General features: G+C 40.9%; 1 protein-coding gene across 1 annotated transcript in view; it reads left to right on the forward strand.

The window, feature by feature from the left end:
* The window catches only part of LOC131035405 (serine/threonine-protein kinase VIK), a 322,138-nt gene that overhangs the window by 165,629 nt on the left and 143,677 nt on the right, over window positions 1-12,832 (forward strand). The window contains exon 9 of the mRNA XM_057967104.2: window positions 8,552-8,664. Coding sequence (XP_057823087.2) covers window positions 8,552-8,664 — 113 coding nt within the window. The remainder of the gene's footprint in view (window positions 1-8,551; window positions 8,665-12,832) is intronic.

Genomic DNA, 12,832 nt, shown 5'->3' on the forward strand with positions numbered 1-12,832 from the left:
TCCATTCTGACCATATTCATGATGGCTGCTTGGTGCTCCAATTTTTTTTTCTAGTGTGGTCTCTGTTGACATGGCTAAAATTGTATCGCTACAACTCTATCCGACCAAAGCAGAATAGAAATTTCTCGCTGAGTATCCTATACTCTCTTGTATAAGGAATCCCTAATGTTGTTTTAGTTGATCAAAGGGGACAACCTCAAGGTTCCAAATGTTAGTTCATGATTGCGGGATAGCTCAACGGTTGATGTGTTTTGCTTGGAGCACAAGGGGCCTTAAGTTTGCAATAGGCTGGTCTGCATCCTAAGATGATGTCGCGATTTTCGATTTGGGAAATAAAAGCAAAGGACAAGGGTTAAGAGACCTAAAATTAACAAGGCTGGTGTGCGAGTAGACGGATCCAACATAACCAATCCCTTCTTGACCAGAATAACTCACAACCTCACAAGAACAGTGCAATCTTCAAGGGGACATAGAAGATTTTTAGACTGCAGGTGCATGGCTAAGCACCCAATTCTGGTGCAGCTGAGATGGACACCTCCAATTGAACTAAACACAATTTTAATGGCTCAGACTAACCATACATAGGGATACACAATCAGCATATCCCCAATGGTATGAACCTGAATCCATCAAATACCTGCACACCAAAAGGATCTATCTAAACCTGCTGAAAGAAACCATGCAAACAGAATAAAACCAAGATGATAAACACCAAATGAATGTCCATATATTGATTTCAGCTGCTATTACAACAATTTCTGCAACATCATCTATGCTACTCCTAATCTGAAAACTGTCTAACTCTAAAAATATAACTAGAATCTCACTATCTAATCCTTTACAATGAGAGGCATCCTGCCTTTTATAGATTTTACAATTTCAATCGAGGGCCAGGATTGATTGCATCCAAAGGCCCTGATCTACCTTCTAGAAGCCTAGTAGCCTTAACCCATGCCTACTCAATTCTCAGTTATCCCCCAACCACATTTTCACCTACCGACCACTATTTGGCTTTAACCTGGTCAATCAGGTAGTTACACATAACTGACCTGTGTCCCTTTGTTTTACAATATCTTCAACGGGGCCCACAGGTAGTTATTTTTTACAATAAACAATCCAGTTTTTAAACGGATTTTTTGGAGTTACTTCCAGCCTTGCATTTCTGACTTTGCACATTTTGAGTGTTCTTTCATTTTTGGTCTTGAAGGTGGACTTCGACTTTGATTTAGTGGTGGCACGGTTCCCCGTGCTTCGTTTTGCACTTTGTGGTGCGGTTTTGCATTCCCTCTTCCGGCGTTGGTCGTGATCAAGGCTTCACTTTGTGCTTCAGGTTTTCGTCAATCTGCAAACAGTGAATTCCACTTTTAATAATCATTTTGAAAAATTAAATAAATTAATTTTAACAATCATATTAAATTTTATTTTTAAGTGCCCCTCTTCTCTAATATGAAATTCGGTCCTTGCTCTTGATTCGCTCTCTTACTTAGACGAAAATCGGGCCTTCTACATGTTTTGGGCGATTTAGGAGCTTTGGAGATTTTTCGCCTATATGGTCAAAATGCGTGATTTGGAAATTTTAGCGCAAATTGTTCAAGATTTGGCTTCTAAATCGATTTTGAGAGAGTTGTTAAATGATTTTCGAGCAAAATGAGTCATTTGGGGTGATACTTTGGATTTGCTCTACGATTTTCGGCTTACAAGCTGATTTTAGGAGGTTCAGACCCCTTTTCGGCATCAAAGAGGGAAATGTGTGATTTAGGTTTCTGTTGTGCTCGCACACACACCCTGCTTCACAGGGGACCCCCATTTTTGGTCTTAGTCTGCCTAATGAATGAGAGAAAGATGTGGTTTCAGCCCAGGTTTTAGGTGTTCGAAGGGCAACCAAAGTGAAGTCGCCTAGAGCTAAGTTCGTGAAATCTTCATGGACCCGAAAGCGAAAGTCAAACTCTTAAAATCTCTCATTTCTCCTGAGAAGCCCGAAGTTGCACAAGGGAGGCACTTTAACTTAGGTCACAATCTATCATTTTGGGTAAATGACCCAAAATTCAAAGGGTAACAAATGCGTTAAAGAAGAAATCTCGCGAAAAACCTCGAAAGGACGAAGTGCAAGTTCAACATTTTGTTTGATTTGCAAGTCAGTAAAAAATGGCGCATTATGGTCAAAAGGGCTGAAAAGCTAAAACAAAACTACATCGTGCGAATTTCTCATGGAGCTTAAAGTCACTTGCTCAGTCCAAATCGCGCTAAACCGGCCATCTGAGCCGAAAATAACAAGAAATGAGAAAGTCGTGGAAAAGAGGGTCGGGCATGAAGAAGAATTCTTAATTCGCCCAAAATCATTTCGTGGGCCGAAAATAATAAAGGATTCACATACGTGCAAAATGGCTAGTCGAACACCTAAATACCCGAAACCCTAGTCGCGCGACCATATACTAAGTTCGCCAAAGTGTCTGGTAAGCTGAAATGAACACATTACGAAATCGCAAAATGAAGAAAAGCACCAAAATTCAAAAAATGTTAAAGCAAAAATCAGCCTTTAAGGTCGAAATGAGAAATCGTGTTTCCTTCATAGACCGAAGTTGGTTTTCAAAGTTCCTATTTAGGCCGAAAAGGGGGCAGGTCGTGCGATTTAGCTAAGTAGGCCGGAATATAGGGTGAAGTTAGAACCTTGCAAGCCAAAAATTCCAAATCGTGCAATATCGTCGCCTAGTAAGCCAACATTCGGAAAGATATTAAATCGCGTCTCCTTCATAGCCCGAAAATCTTCAAAAGACTAAGTCGCACAATTTGCCTTCTAAGGGCTAAAACTTAGGAAAACCAAAATCGCGATTCTTTTTCAAAAGCTCGAAAATTCGCAAAGAGCAAATCTTTTGATTCAAAATATCTCTCATTTTGCCTATTTCACCCGAACTTGAAAAGGGAGGCACTTTAACAAAACAAATGCATCTCTCAAATTGCTTAGAATTCCCGAAATTGGTAAAGGAAGATATTTGTTGCAATCCAAATCAGAAAATCATCATTCAACACGAAATTAACACTAGTGAGGGCATTTTGACTTAAAAATCAAAATCGCGCAAAAGACTTCACAGGCCTGAGATGTATTGGCAGGGTTAGAGAACCGGTGGGCAAGATGGACCAGTAGTATGAAGTATACACTGGTTAAGTGATTGGTCGGTGATCCTATCAGAACCAACACAGAGGTTTAGCTGAGGTGGATACCGACAGAGACGCTACGTGGAGTTGAAGTGGCTTGCATGCACAGGTCGGTGAAGTGCCATGTCGGTGAGGTAGTTGGCGGTAGGTCGACATTAATGTCGGTTGAGGAAATCACGGGATATGTTGCAGTGATTTGCGGCTCGATGAAGAATGAAGATCTGTGTGATGCTACGACCGAGGAAGGATATCCAGTTGCAGATCTGACCTGGAGAAGGCAACCAAGAGATCATTCAATGTGATTGATAGAAGCAGGTTGATTTACAGGGCCGTGTTTACTAAAAATAACAAACGAGTATTGGAAGCCACGAGATTAGCTGTTATGGATGATCTGGAGCAAGTTGTCTTCTCTGATGCATGATTTGATCTGATTTGATATGCCTCGAGGACGGTGGATGATTACCCTAGCGTGCCAAGATTTGATTTTCTATTCTGGCGGGAAAACTTGGCTATAAATATGCAGACTCAAGGTTGAAGTGATTTGATGCTGGTTGGTGGAGCTGAGTGACCCTGAGAAAAGTAAAGAGCTGATCAGACTGGGAAGAGTCAAGTAACTGAGCATCTGGAGCAAAGAGCTAGCAAGAGTGGTTAAACCGGTAAGAGGGTTTGACTATGAGCTTAACCGGTAAGGTTAAAGCAACCAACAACAAAAGAGAAGTGCAGAAGTGAACCAGTAGTGTTCAAGCCAATAGGAAGATAACACAGAGTGTGTTGGTTGTGAGTGTATTGAAGAGAAGATCCGGCAGGCACAGACTGGGGCAAGGCTAAGTCGGTAAGTAGAGTAATTGGTATTTGAATGCACAGTCTGTCAGATGAACAACCAGTAAGGCTTGAATTGACAAGTGAGCAACAAAGAAAGTAGGAGGCAACAGTGAATGAAGCAGAGTGTGAATCGACAGAGAGGAGGCTGAGTGGAAGACAGAAGATACTACCGGTAAAGCTGAGGAGAAGGGGAACCGGTAGAGAGTTTATTCATAAGTTCTTATAGAACTCATTTGTAACCAGGCTATTACTTTTGTTTTTGATATCATGTTTTGTGATCATTGAGTTGGTGCTCGGTGCAGGGGTTGTAGCTCCTTTGGGTTGGTGCCCATAAACAGCAGGGGTTGGTGCTCCTTTGGTTTGGTGCCCATAAACTATCAGGGGTTGGTGCAGTTATTATAGAAGGTTTGTGAAAGGATATTCACAGCTTGGGGCACCACTGATAGATCTGACAAAGAAAGGATCCTTCCATTGGAATGCGTAGGCGCAACAGACCTTCGACAAATTAAAAGAAGTTATGAGTACGTGTCCGGTTTTGGCACTACCAGACTTCACTCGCCCTTTCATCCTCGAGTGTGATGCCTTGGGTGAAGGCATTGGAGCGGTGTTGATGCAAGACCGTCACCCCATTGCGTTTGAGAGCCGGAAACTCTCGGGAGTTGAGCTATATTCCATCTACGACAAGGAGATGCTCGCCATCATACACACAATGACGAAGTTTCGACAATACCTTGTCGGAGCAAAGTTTGTTGTGTGAATGGACCACAACAGCTTGCGATACTTCTTGGAGCAGAGGGATCTGAATGAACAACAACAGAAATGGGTGAGCAAAGTCCAGGCATTTGATTTCGACATTGAATATGTGAAGGGAAAGAATAACGTGGTCGCTGATGCCTTGTCAAGAAGGCCTGCCATATGTTCTTTATCTCAGATTTCAGCGGACTGGAAGGAATACCTGTTGGTTGAATGCTCTAAGAACACTTTTGCCTGCGAACTGATGGATGGTCAAGTGCAGGATGACCGATACAAGGTGGTTGACGACATCATTTATTACAAGGACATAATTTATCTGGTACCCGAATCCAAGATGAAGGAAAAGGTTTTGAAGGAATTGCACGACTCTCCCTTGGCTGGACACCCGGGATACTTGAAAACCTATAGACAGATTCGTGAAAGGTTTTCCTGGAAGGGCCTTAAGGACGACGTCCTGTAGTATGTACAGGAATGCTCCACCTGTCAGCAAAACAAATCTGAGCATAACCTACCCGTCGAATTGCTGCAACCACTGCCGATTCCCGACCAAAAATGGGATAGCATCTCGATGGATTTCATTACAGGACTCCCCAGAGTGCAAGGAAAGGATTGCATTTTTGTCATAGTTGACCGATTGACCAAGTATGCACATTTTTTGCCATCCCCACAGGATATCGAGCAGTCCAAGTAGCCGAGTTGTTCTTCTGTGAAGTGTTCCGCCTACATGGTTTACCGCGAAACATAATCAGTGACAGGGATAGCCGTTTTCTGAGTACCTTTTGGATGGAGTTATTTCGGTTGGTCGGAACCGAGCTGTCGCCCAGCACGAGCTACCATCCGCAGACAGACGGACAGACCGAGATTGTGAACAAATGGCTGGAGGGTTATCTCAGGAACTATGTCTCATCACAACAGAAGGCTTGGGTTCACTGGTTACATTTGGGTGAACACTATTACAACACCACTTATCACATGTCGATAGGCATGCCACCTTTCAAAGCACTGTACGGTTATGAACCATCTTCATTTGTTGACTTGGCATTGGGAGACAGTCGTGCACCGATGGCCAAAGATTGGCTTCAGGAGAGTTTAGACATCCTGACGTCTCTCTAAGACAACCTACAGAGGGCTCTGAACTAGCAAAAGATGTATGCGGACCGACACCGGATTGAGCAGAATTTTGAGGTTGGTGATCTGGTTTACCTTGGACTTCAACCATACAGACAATCCTCCTTGAAGACAAGTGGTAAGGAGAAGCTGAAGCCGCATTTCTATGGACGCTACAGGGTGGTTCGGAGAGTGGGTGAAGTTGCCTACGAATTGGAGCTTCCGGAGGGGAGTCGGATTCACAATGTTTTTCACGTATCATGTTTGAATAAGACCGTCGGGCAGTGCGTCATAGTGTCTAGGGATCTGCCACCCATCGACAAAGAAGGGAAACTAATATTGGAGCCGGTGGAGATCGTCGATGTCAAAGAAAAGAGGTTGAGAACACGCACAGTCAAAGAGTTCCTTATACGCTGGAAGAATCTACCCATCGAGGATGCCACTTGGGAAGGCGAGCAAATTCTTGAACATCCAAGTCTGCAATTGCTTGAGGGCAATTTTTGGCTCGGGAGGATTGTGATGTCCCCGATATAATTAAATAATAAATCTAGATATTTTGTTGTAAGGCCCCAAATTTAATAACAAATCTTTCGGGCCCTTTTATTTAATTAGATTAGACAAGTTTTGGTTGGTCGTGTTGGCCCGTTTGTAACCCTTCGGGAAGTTTCTTGGAGCCCATATATATGGCCATGTTAGTCATTGTTGTAGGTATGCGAATTTTTGGTATCTTTTCTCTATTCTGCGAATTCCTGTTGGAGTTTTGTTATCCGCCATTTCGGAGGTGAAAGACCCTCCCTATTTGGTATTTACAGTTTCGGTGAGGTTCACCTCTCACCCTATTTTGTCATTGTACTCGTTCCGGATATGGCAAATCTTGAATTTTATCATTGTTTACTTTCTCTGCGTTTCTGTTAATCTGGTTTACATGCATAAGGAGGACTCCTAATATTCAGAATCCATTACTCCAGAAGGTCACCACACAACTGTTGAAGCTCACCGTACCTCTGCATCTTCACAGCCACACACCGTACTACCACCCCTCCCCTTCTCACCACCGTACAACCTTCTTTGGCCCCACAGTACACCCTCCTCACCACTGTACGACCCTTTGGGCTCCACCTACGGCCGCTTGACATCATCGTACGACTATTATACTGTATGCCTTCCGTCACTCCACCGTACGACATTTACACCGTACGCCGTGCTCTCCATCTCCTACCGTACGGTCTTCCTCTCCCACCGTACATCCACCCAATCACCGGATGGGTGTCCCCTTCCACCGTACGGTTGATCTACACCGTACAGGTCCGGAACATTATAGGATTTCTGCCAAGGAATCCACATCTAAGGCAAAAATCTGCCTGGAAATCCATGAACACATGGAATTCATGCCAATGTTAGAGTCCACCCAGCATTATGACAAGAAGTGTAAAACATGGTGAAATCAAGTCACCAAGGAGGCCGACCTGAATTGGAAAATATGAAATTCCCTCCTAAATTCATTTTTATTTAAAATGCAAAATTCTAAAGAAATAAGGCCGATTTGAAACAAAGTGGAGAGGATTTGCACTTTGAAAAATAAGATAACACCCTGACCTAGCCGACCCTTGTTAAGATGTAATTGCTATGTTGAGCGCCTATATATGCAAGATGGGAAAAACATTTTCACATCAAGCAAAACAATTACAATAGCAGAATTAGGAGCAAATTAAAGGAGTCAGCGAATAAGGAGCAGAATAAAGAGCAAATTCCAGTAGACAGAGACAAATTTGTGCAAGAAAATCAGATTCAGAGCCAAGTGTTGAATGAGAAGAGGGCAAATTTTGCCATAGAACAAATCAGAAGTAGCTGAAAGAAATTGTTTTTCTCAGGAAATACAGACCTGAGTGATTTTCTCCACCAATTTAAACATTTTCCAGACTTGAAACATTTTCTAGATTATGATTAGATTTAGCACCAAAATTATGCGTAGGCCTGCTACCACTCTCTTCGTCCTTTAGGATTTGGAGCTGAAGAAGCATGGGAAAATGTTGATAACTTAAAAGAGTATGATGAAATGTAGAAATTCCTCACCGAGGATTGGGGACTTCTTTCCCCTTAAGTTGTTTCCTGGTTTCTTGTTGTTTTTGTTTAATTTTCAGCTGAACTCATACTTTTGATAAACTGTTAATGTGTTGTTTTTGTCAATTCTTGGGTCAGTTTTTCTTTTCCCTAGGGGCTTATTTTGTATAGGGTTTAGGACCCTTGTTTCTTGTTGATCTTAATAGACGACATATATCCTTCTAAAAAGTTTAAATGTTTTACTTTGTGAGTTTTTCTAAATTTCACCAATATATAAAATTATGAGTTTCCTTGATTGAGTGTTATGATGAACATTTATTGCATGTATTATATATCGTGAATGAAAATTGAGTTATATAAGTATTGAAGTTTGCTTATCTAATATGATTTCTTATAGTGCATGCCACTCAAGTTTTGTTGCTTACCATGTTATTTTGTATAAATTTCCCATAGAGATTAAATTTCATTTGCATTTGATTGGAAATATATAGCAATACAAAATCTTATTTTGTTTCAAAATAATGAAGTTATGGTTTATACATATAAAATACATAATGCAAGTTTTTCTTGCAAGGATGTGAAACCCCAACTTGGTTTTTTAATAGATTATTTAATTGAGACTCATGAACAATACTTTTGATTGTTTATGTTGAAGAAATTTGTTTCTAAATGGGCCGAGGCATCTTAAGATAGGAGAGTTTTGGTGGCAAAGATTAAAAAAAGCATCTCCTACAGTAGAAGATGACAATGACGGAACACCAACAAATCGTAAGAGCAGCTAACTTCATCTGTAATTTCTTCCCATAATTGTTTAGAGTCCTAAAGCCATAAGGTAGTGTGTTCAGTGGGGACCAACTTTATTACAGCTAAGAATGGTATTACTGAACCAACAGTGCATATGTGTTTGTCAAGCATTGAGATCTATACAAGGAACAAGCTCCTCAATACTCATAAAAACATAACGATTGTCTTTTGTTGTTGAGTAAATAGGTTATTAAATTTCAAGAAATTACTAAAAATATTAATATCCTTTGACATTGGCCACGGCAATAATTCAACTGTGAGGCTCATAAAGTTGCATTCAAATATAATTAGCAGGGTTATCCTTTTTATTAAAGACTTAATTTATTGAAGACCTGAAGTATATATTATGATTTTATCATGAAATAATAGTAGTTAATTTTATGACTTAAACCTTCCAAAAATTTTAGCACTATGTTGATCTTGAAGGTAAATACTTGGTGTGTATTTATTTTTTAACATTCCTATCATTTCATTCATCTGTTTTGATGCAGTAGAATAGCAATTTATATATTTCTGGAATAAATGTCCTCATTTTATGCTTATGTACTTGTTGTACTGATTATGTTTACATAACATATCAATCTTTGCTGTTATAAAGAATATTCTGGCCGCTGAATGGATTTAGATTCTTGAACCTGACATAGCAGCTGGCATTGGTATATGTCAGTTTATGTAGCAGAGGGACAAAATAAATAAAACACAGCATTCAGAGTTTTGTCCGCTTCTGGAGAAAGAATCACCCACTATACATTGACATCAGTCGAATTTCAATCTTCCCTGTAGAAGTAGATATGATTTTTACACAGCCAGGGTAATTACTGTTGAAACTCAAGGTCAGTTTGCAACTTTGCAGGATATCAAATTGTAGCTGCCGCAGAGGTGTAATGTCTCTGTTTATGATTTTTACGAATTTGCAATTTTAATTTTCTTTTTCTAACTATGAAATCTAAAAATTGATACTGGAAGAAAATACTAATCACAAATATCAAATTACAAAACCAAACAGGCTCAAGTGTTTATCACTTGCCTTCAAAGTGACCTTTCAATTGCAAGCATTATATTTATATAAATTTGAGGGCTCCTAACTTTATTGAATGCTACTATAGATGGCAAATATGCCGCTAGTAATAAATAATACTTTGTTTATGTTTTATTAATAATGGTAGTGTAATTAGTTCTCGAGAGTCATGTCAGTCGCTGACGGTTGACAGCCTTAACCAACTGTTTGGTACTATTTATATTGTTGTTGTGTTGGGAGCAGGGGGATACTGATAATCTACAAACATTACACCGGAGAACAAACGAATATCATTTGGACGATATTATGTGTTGAATATCTTTTACTATCAATTCTATTATGTTCTATGTTTTGTTATTTCCTTTAAGTTAAAGCTGTTCAATTCGGGATTAAACATTTTGGTGTCGTTGCCGATTTGAACTTAGAGATCTGAGAGTACCTTGAGAGTGGCAACAGGCATGGTGGAATAATGGGCCAATCGTTTGAATAGGAAGTACTAGTAACAAAAAGTGACACTGAGGAAGAAACAATGGAAGACCGGTTGATGCAAGACCTGTAAACTTGTGGGAGGTTTTGGTCGATTGGTATGTGCAAAGGGAAGCTTGAGAGAGAGCGATCCCTGAGTGCATGGTACATGACAAACTCTTAGTAAACCAAATGGTCTTTGATCTTGTCGGGAGAATTCTGAGGTTGTTGGCATGAAATTTGATTGAATTGCAAGACCAACAGGAGGAAAGGAATTGAGAGTAGCATCGAGTTGTCGACCAAAAATATTGCAACACCATACCCTCGGTAATTAATGCCCCTACGACCAAATAAGGACTAATGTACCAGAAACACTCAAGAGGAGAGATTAGTAAGGAGATCTCTCCGCCTAAGAGAGCAAAATGAAAGAAGACAGCGATTACATGTAATTGTCGAAGACTCCAAGAGTCTAGTGAGAAGTAGGAGTCGGAGTGCCAGTCGAAGCCATAGTTGGGAGAGAGAAAGACCGTGTACCTGGAGTAAGTTGGAAGAGATTGCGAGAAACTTGCCACTCCCAGACGACGGAGTAAGTGAAGATCTCGCCAACTGGGCATGTAACCAAACTGTACACTCTGCTTCAAGCGAAGACTCTGAATCTACACATAGTACCAGTATTGGCACTAGCAGCCCATCCGTACAGTCGGTACATGATGAAGGGGAAGAAAGGAACCTCTAGACTGAAGTTGTTGAACTTCTTGAACAGACTTGCACCGTATCGGGAACCTGTTCCTCATAGAAGAGTCGAGAATAGTGGGGTATGAGTTGAAGACTCTGGGGAGGAGAGAGTATAGCAACAAAGAAGGTGAGCAAGGTGTAGAAGACTTAGAAAGTGGATGCGTAGAGAGCTCGCGCATGGCCGATAGTGTAAGAGAGTATAGGAATGCGGACAAGAGCAAGACGGTCCAATCTGGTTGAATACACATGGTACCTTCCAAGTGAAGACAATGTTGAACACCTAGGAGAGGCAAAAACTCCCAAAATTCACAAGGGATGGATCAGAGGATCTCGTACACCATTGCAAGACTTGTATAACAATATGGGAGGCGAATGGTCAGGATGAAAAGGATTTAATACAAATGCTTCTGGATTAGATTGTGTACAGATTTTTTGCATCATTAAATCTGTACACAATCTAATCCAAAAGCATTTGTATTAATTCATTATGGATTGTGGAAACTTAATATCATTAAATGAAAAGGATTATTGGTTGAAAGTATTTCCCGCCATCCTATGGTGAATTGCCATTGACTAGTATACAGACCTAGAGGCTAAGCACAAGGCAGGATGGACTAAACTAGAGAAGGCATTTCAAGAAGAATTTAAACTACTGAGATATGGCAATGAAATTGTTGCAGAAATTTACAACACTAGACAAGGGAAGAATGAGAACGTACGAGCATACAATCATAGGCTCAAGCAACTATTGAACAAGATGGAAAACAAACCAGCAGATGGACTGAAGAAGCAATGGTTCGTTGAGGGATTGATTCCCTCCTTGAGGAAAAAACTGAAGGTGGTACCCCCATCTTCATGCACTAATGCTTACAATTGGGCGATGGACATATAAAGCGAGAATAAGACATTGCAGGGAAAGAAGGCCAGTGATGATAGTAGTACGGGAGAAAGCAGCAATGAAGAATCAAAAACCATAGAGGCCCTACAGAGGGATATGTTGCGGATGATGATGGAGCTAAAGGCGGAGAAAGATGACAGTAAGGATGGTAAAGAGTTGTGGTGCACCGCTTGCAAGGTAGAAGGTCATACAAAGGCTACTTACCCAAATAAATCATTCTGCGAAATCTGTCAGGTATTGGGATATTCCATTAACGAATGCACGCACAATATGAAAACAAGAAGCACACAAGTGCTCTTCGCCCAAGGGGAACAAACAACCCCTTTGAGAACACCTCCAAAACTACCTGCAAACTCTAATGCATGTCCTGGAGGGTATTGAAATAATAGGCGAGGGAATAGTAATAGCAATAACAACACCCCACGAAGGATAATATAGTATGATGCGAAGGGTAGACCCATGAACCAATGTCGGAGTTGCAATGAATGGGGTGACTTTACACGGGATTGTCAGAGTAGCCAAAGTAACAATGCAGGGTTGCTATGCAAATGGTGTGGACCTAGAAACCACAAAGACACCAATTGCTCGAAACAAAAAGTGGTGAACATGCTAGACGTGAAGGAGCCAGATGAGGAAGTACTGGCGATCAGTAGACTCCAGACTAAGAAGGTAGTATATCCTAACCCCTGTACGAAGAAGGGAAGAGTTGTGCAAGCTAAGGCTGACATTGATCGGGTGATGGCGGAGGAGAGAAGGATTTCAAATAAGGTTGCAAATTTTCCACTGCAGTCGAAGTCGAGAAAACTATTATGAGACAGATGTTGCAGGCCACTATACCCATATGGGTATCTGTTGTGACGTATTCACACATCGCCCCATTGCAAATGGGGACCACTACTTTTTGCTTTCTGGGGGTTTTTTTTTAGGTCTTTTAGGGTTTTGTCTGTTAGCCTTTGCATTCTGAGTGTTGCCAGAGGGATCACTAAGATAGCAGGCTTTGTTTTAGCTAAAGGTGA

Source organism: Cryptomeria japonica, chromosome 2, assembly GCF_030272615.1.
Source record: "Cryptomeria japonica chromosome 2, Sugi_1.0, whole genome shotgun sequence".
NCBI lineage: Eukaryota > Viridiplantae > Streptophyta > Pinopsida > Cupressales > Cupressaceae > Cryptomeria > Cryptomeria japonica.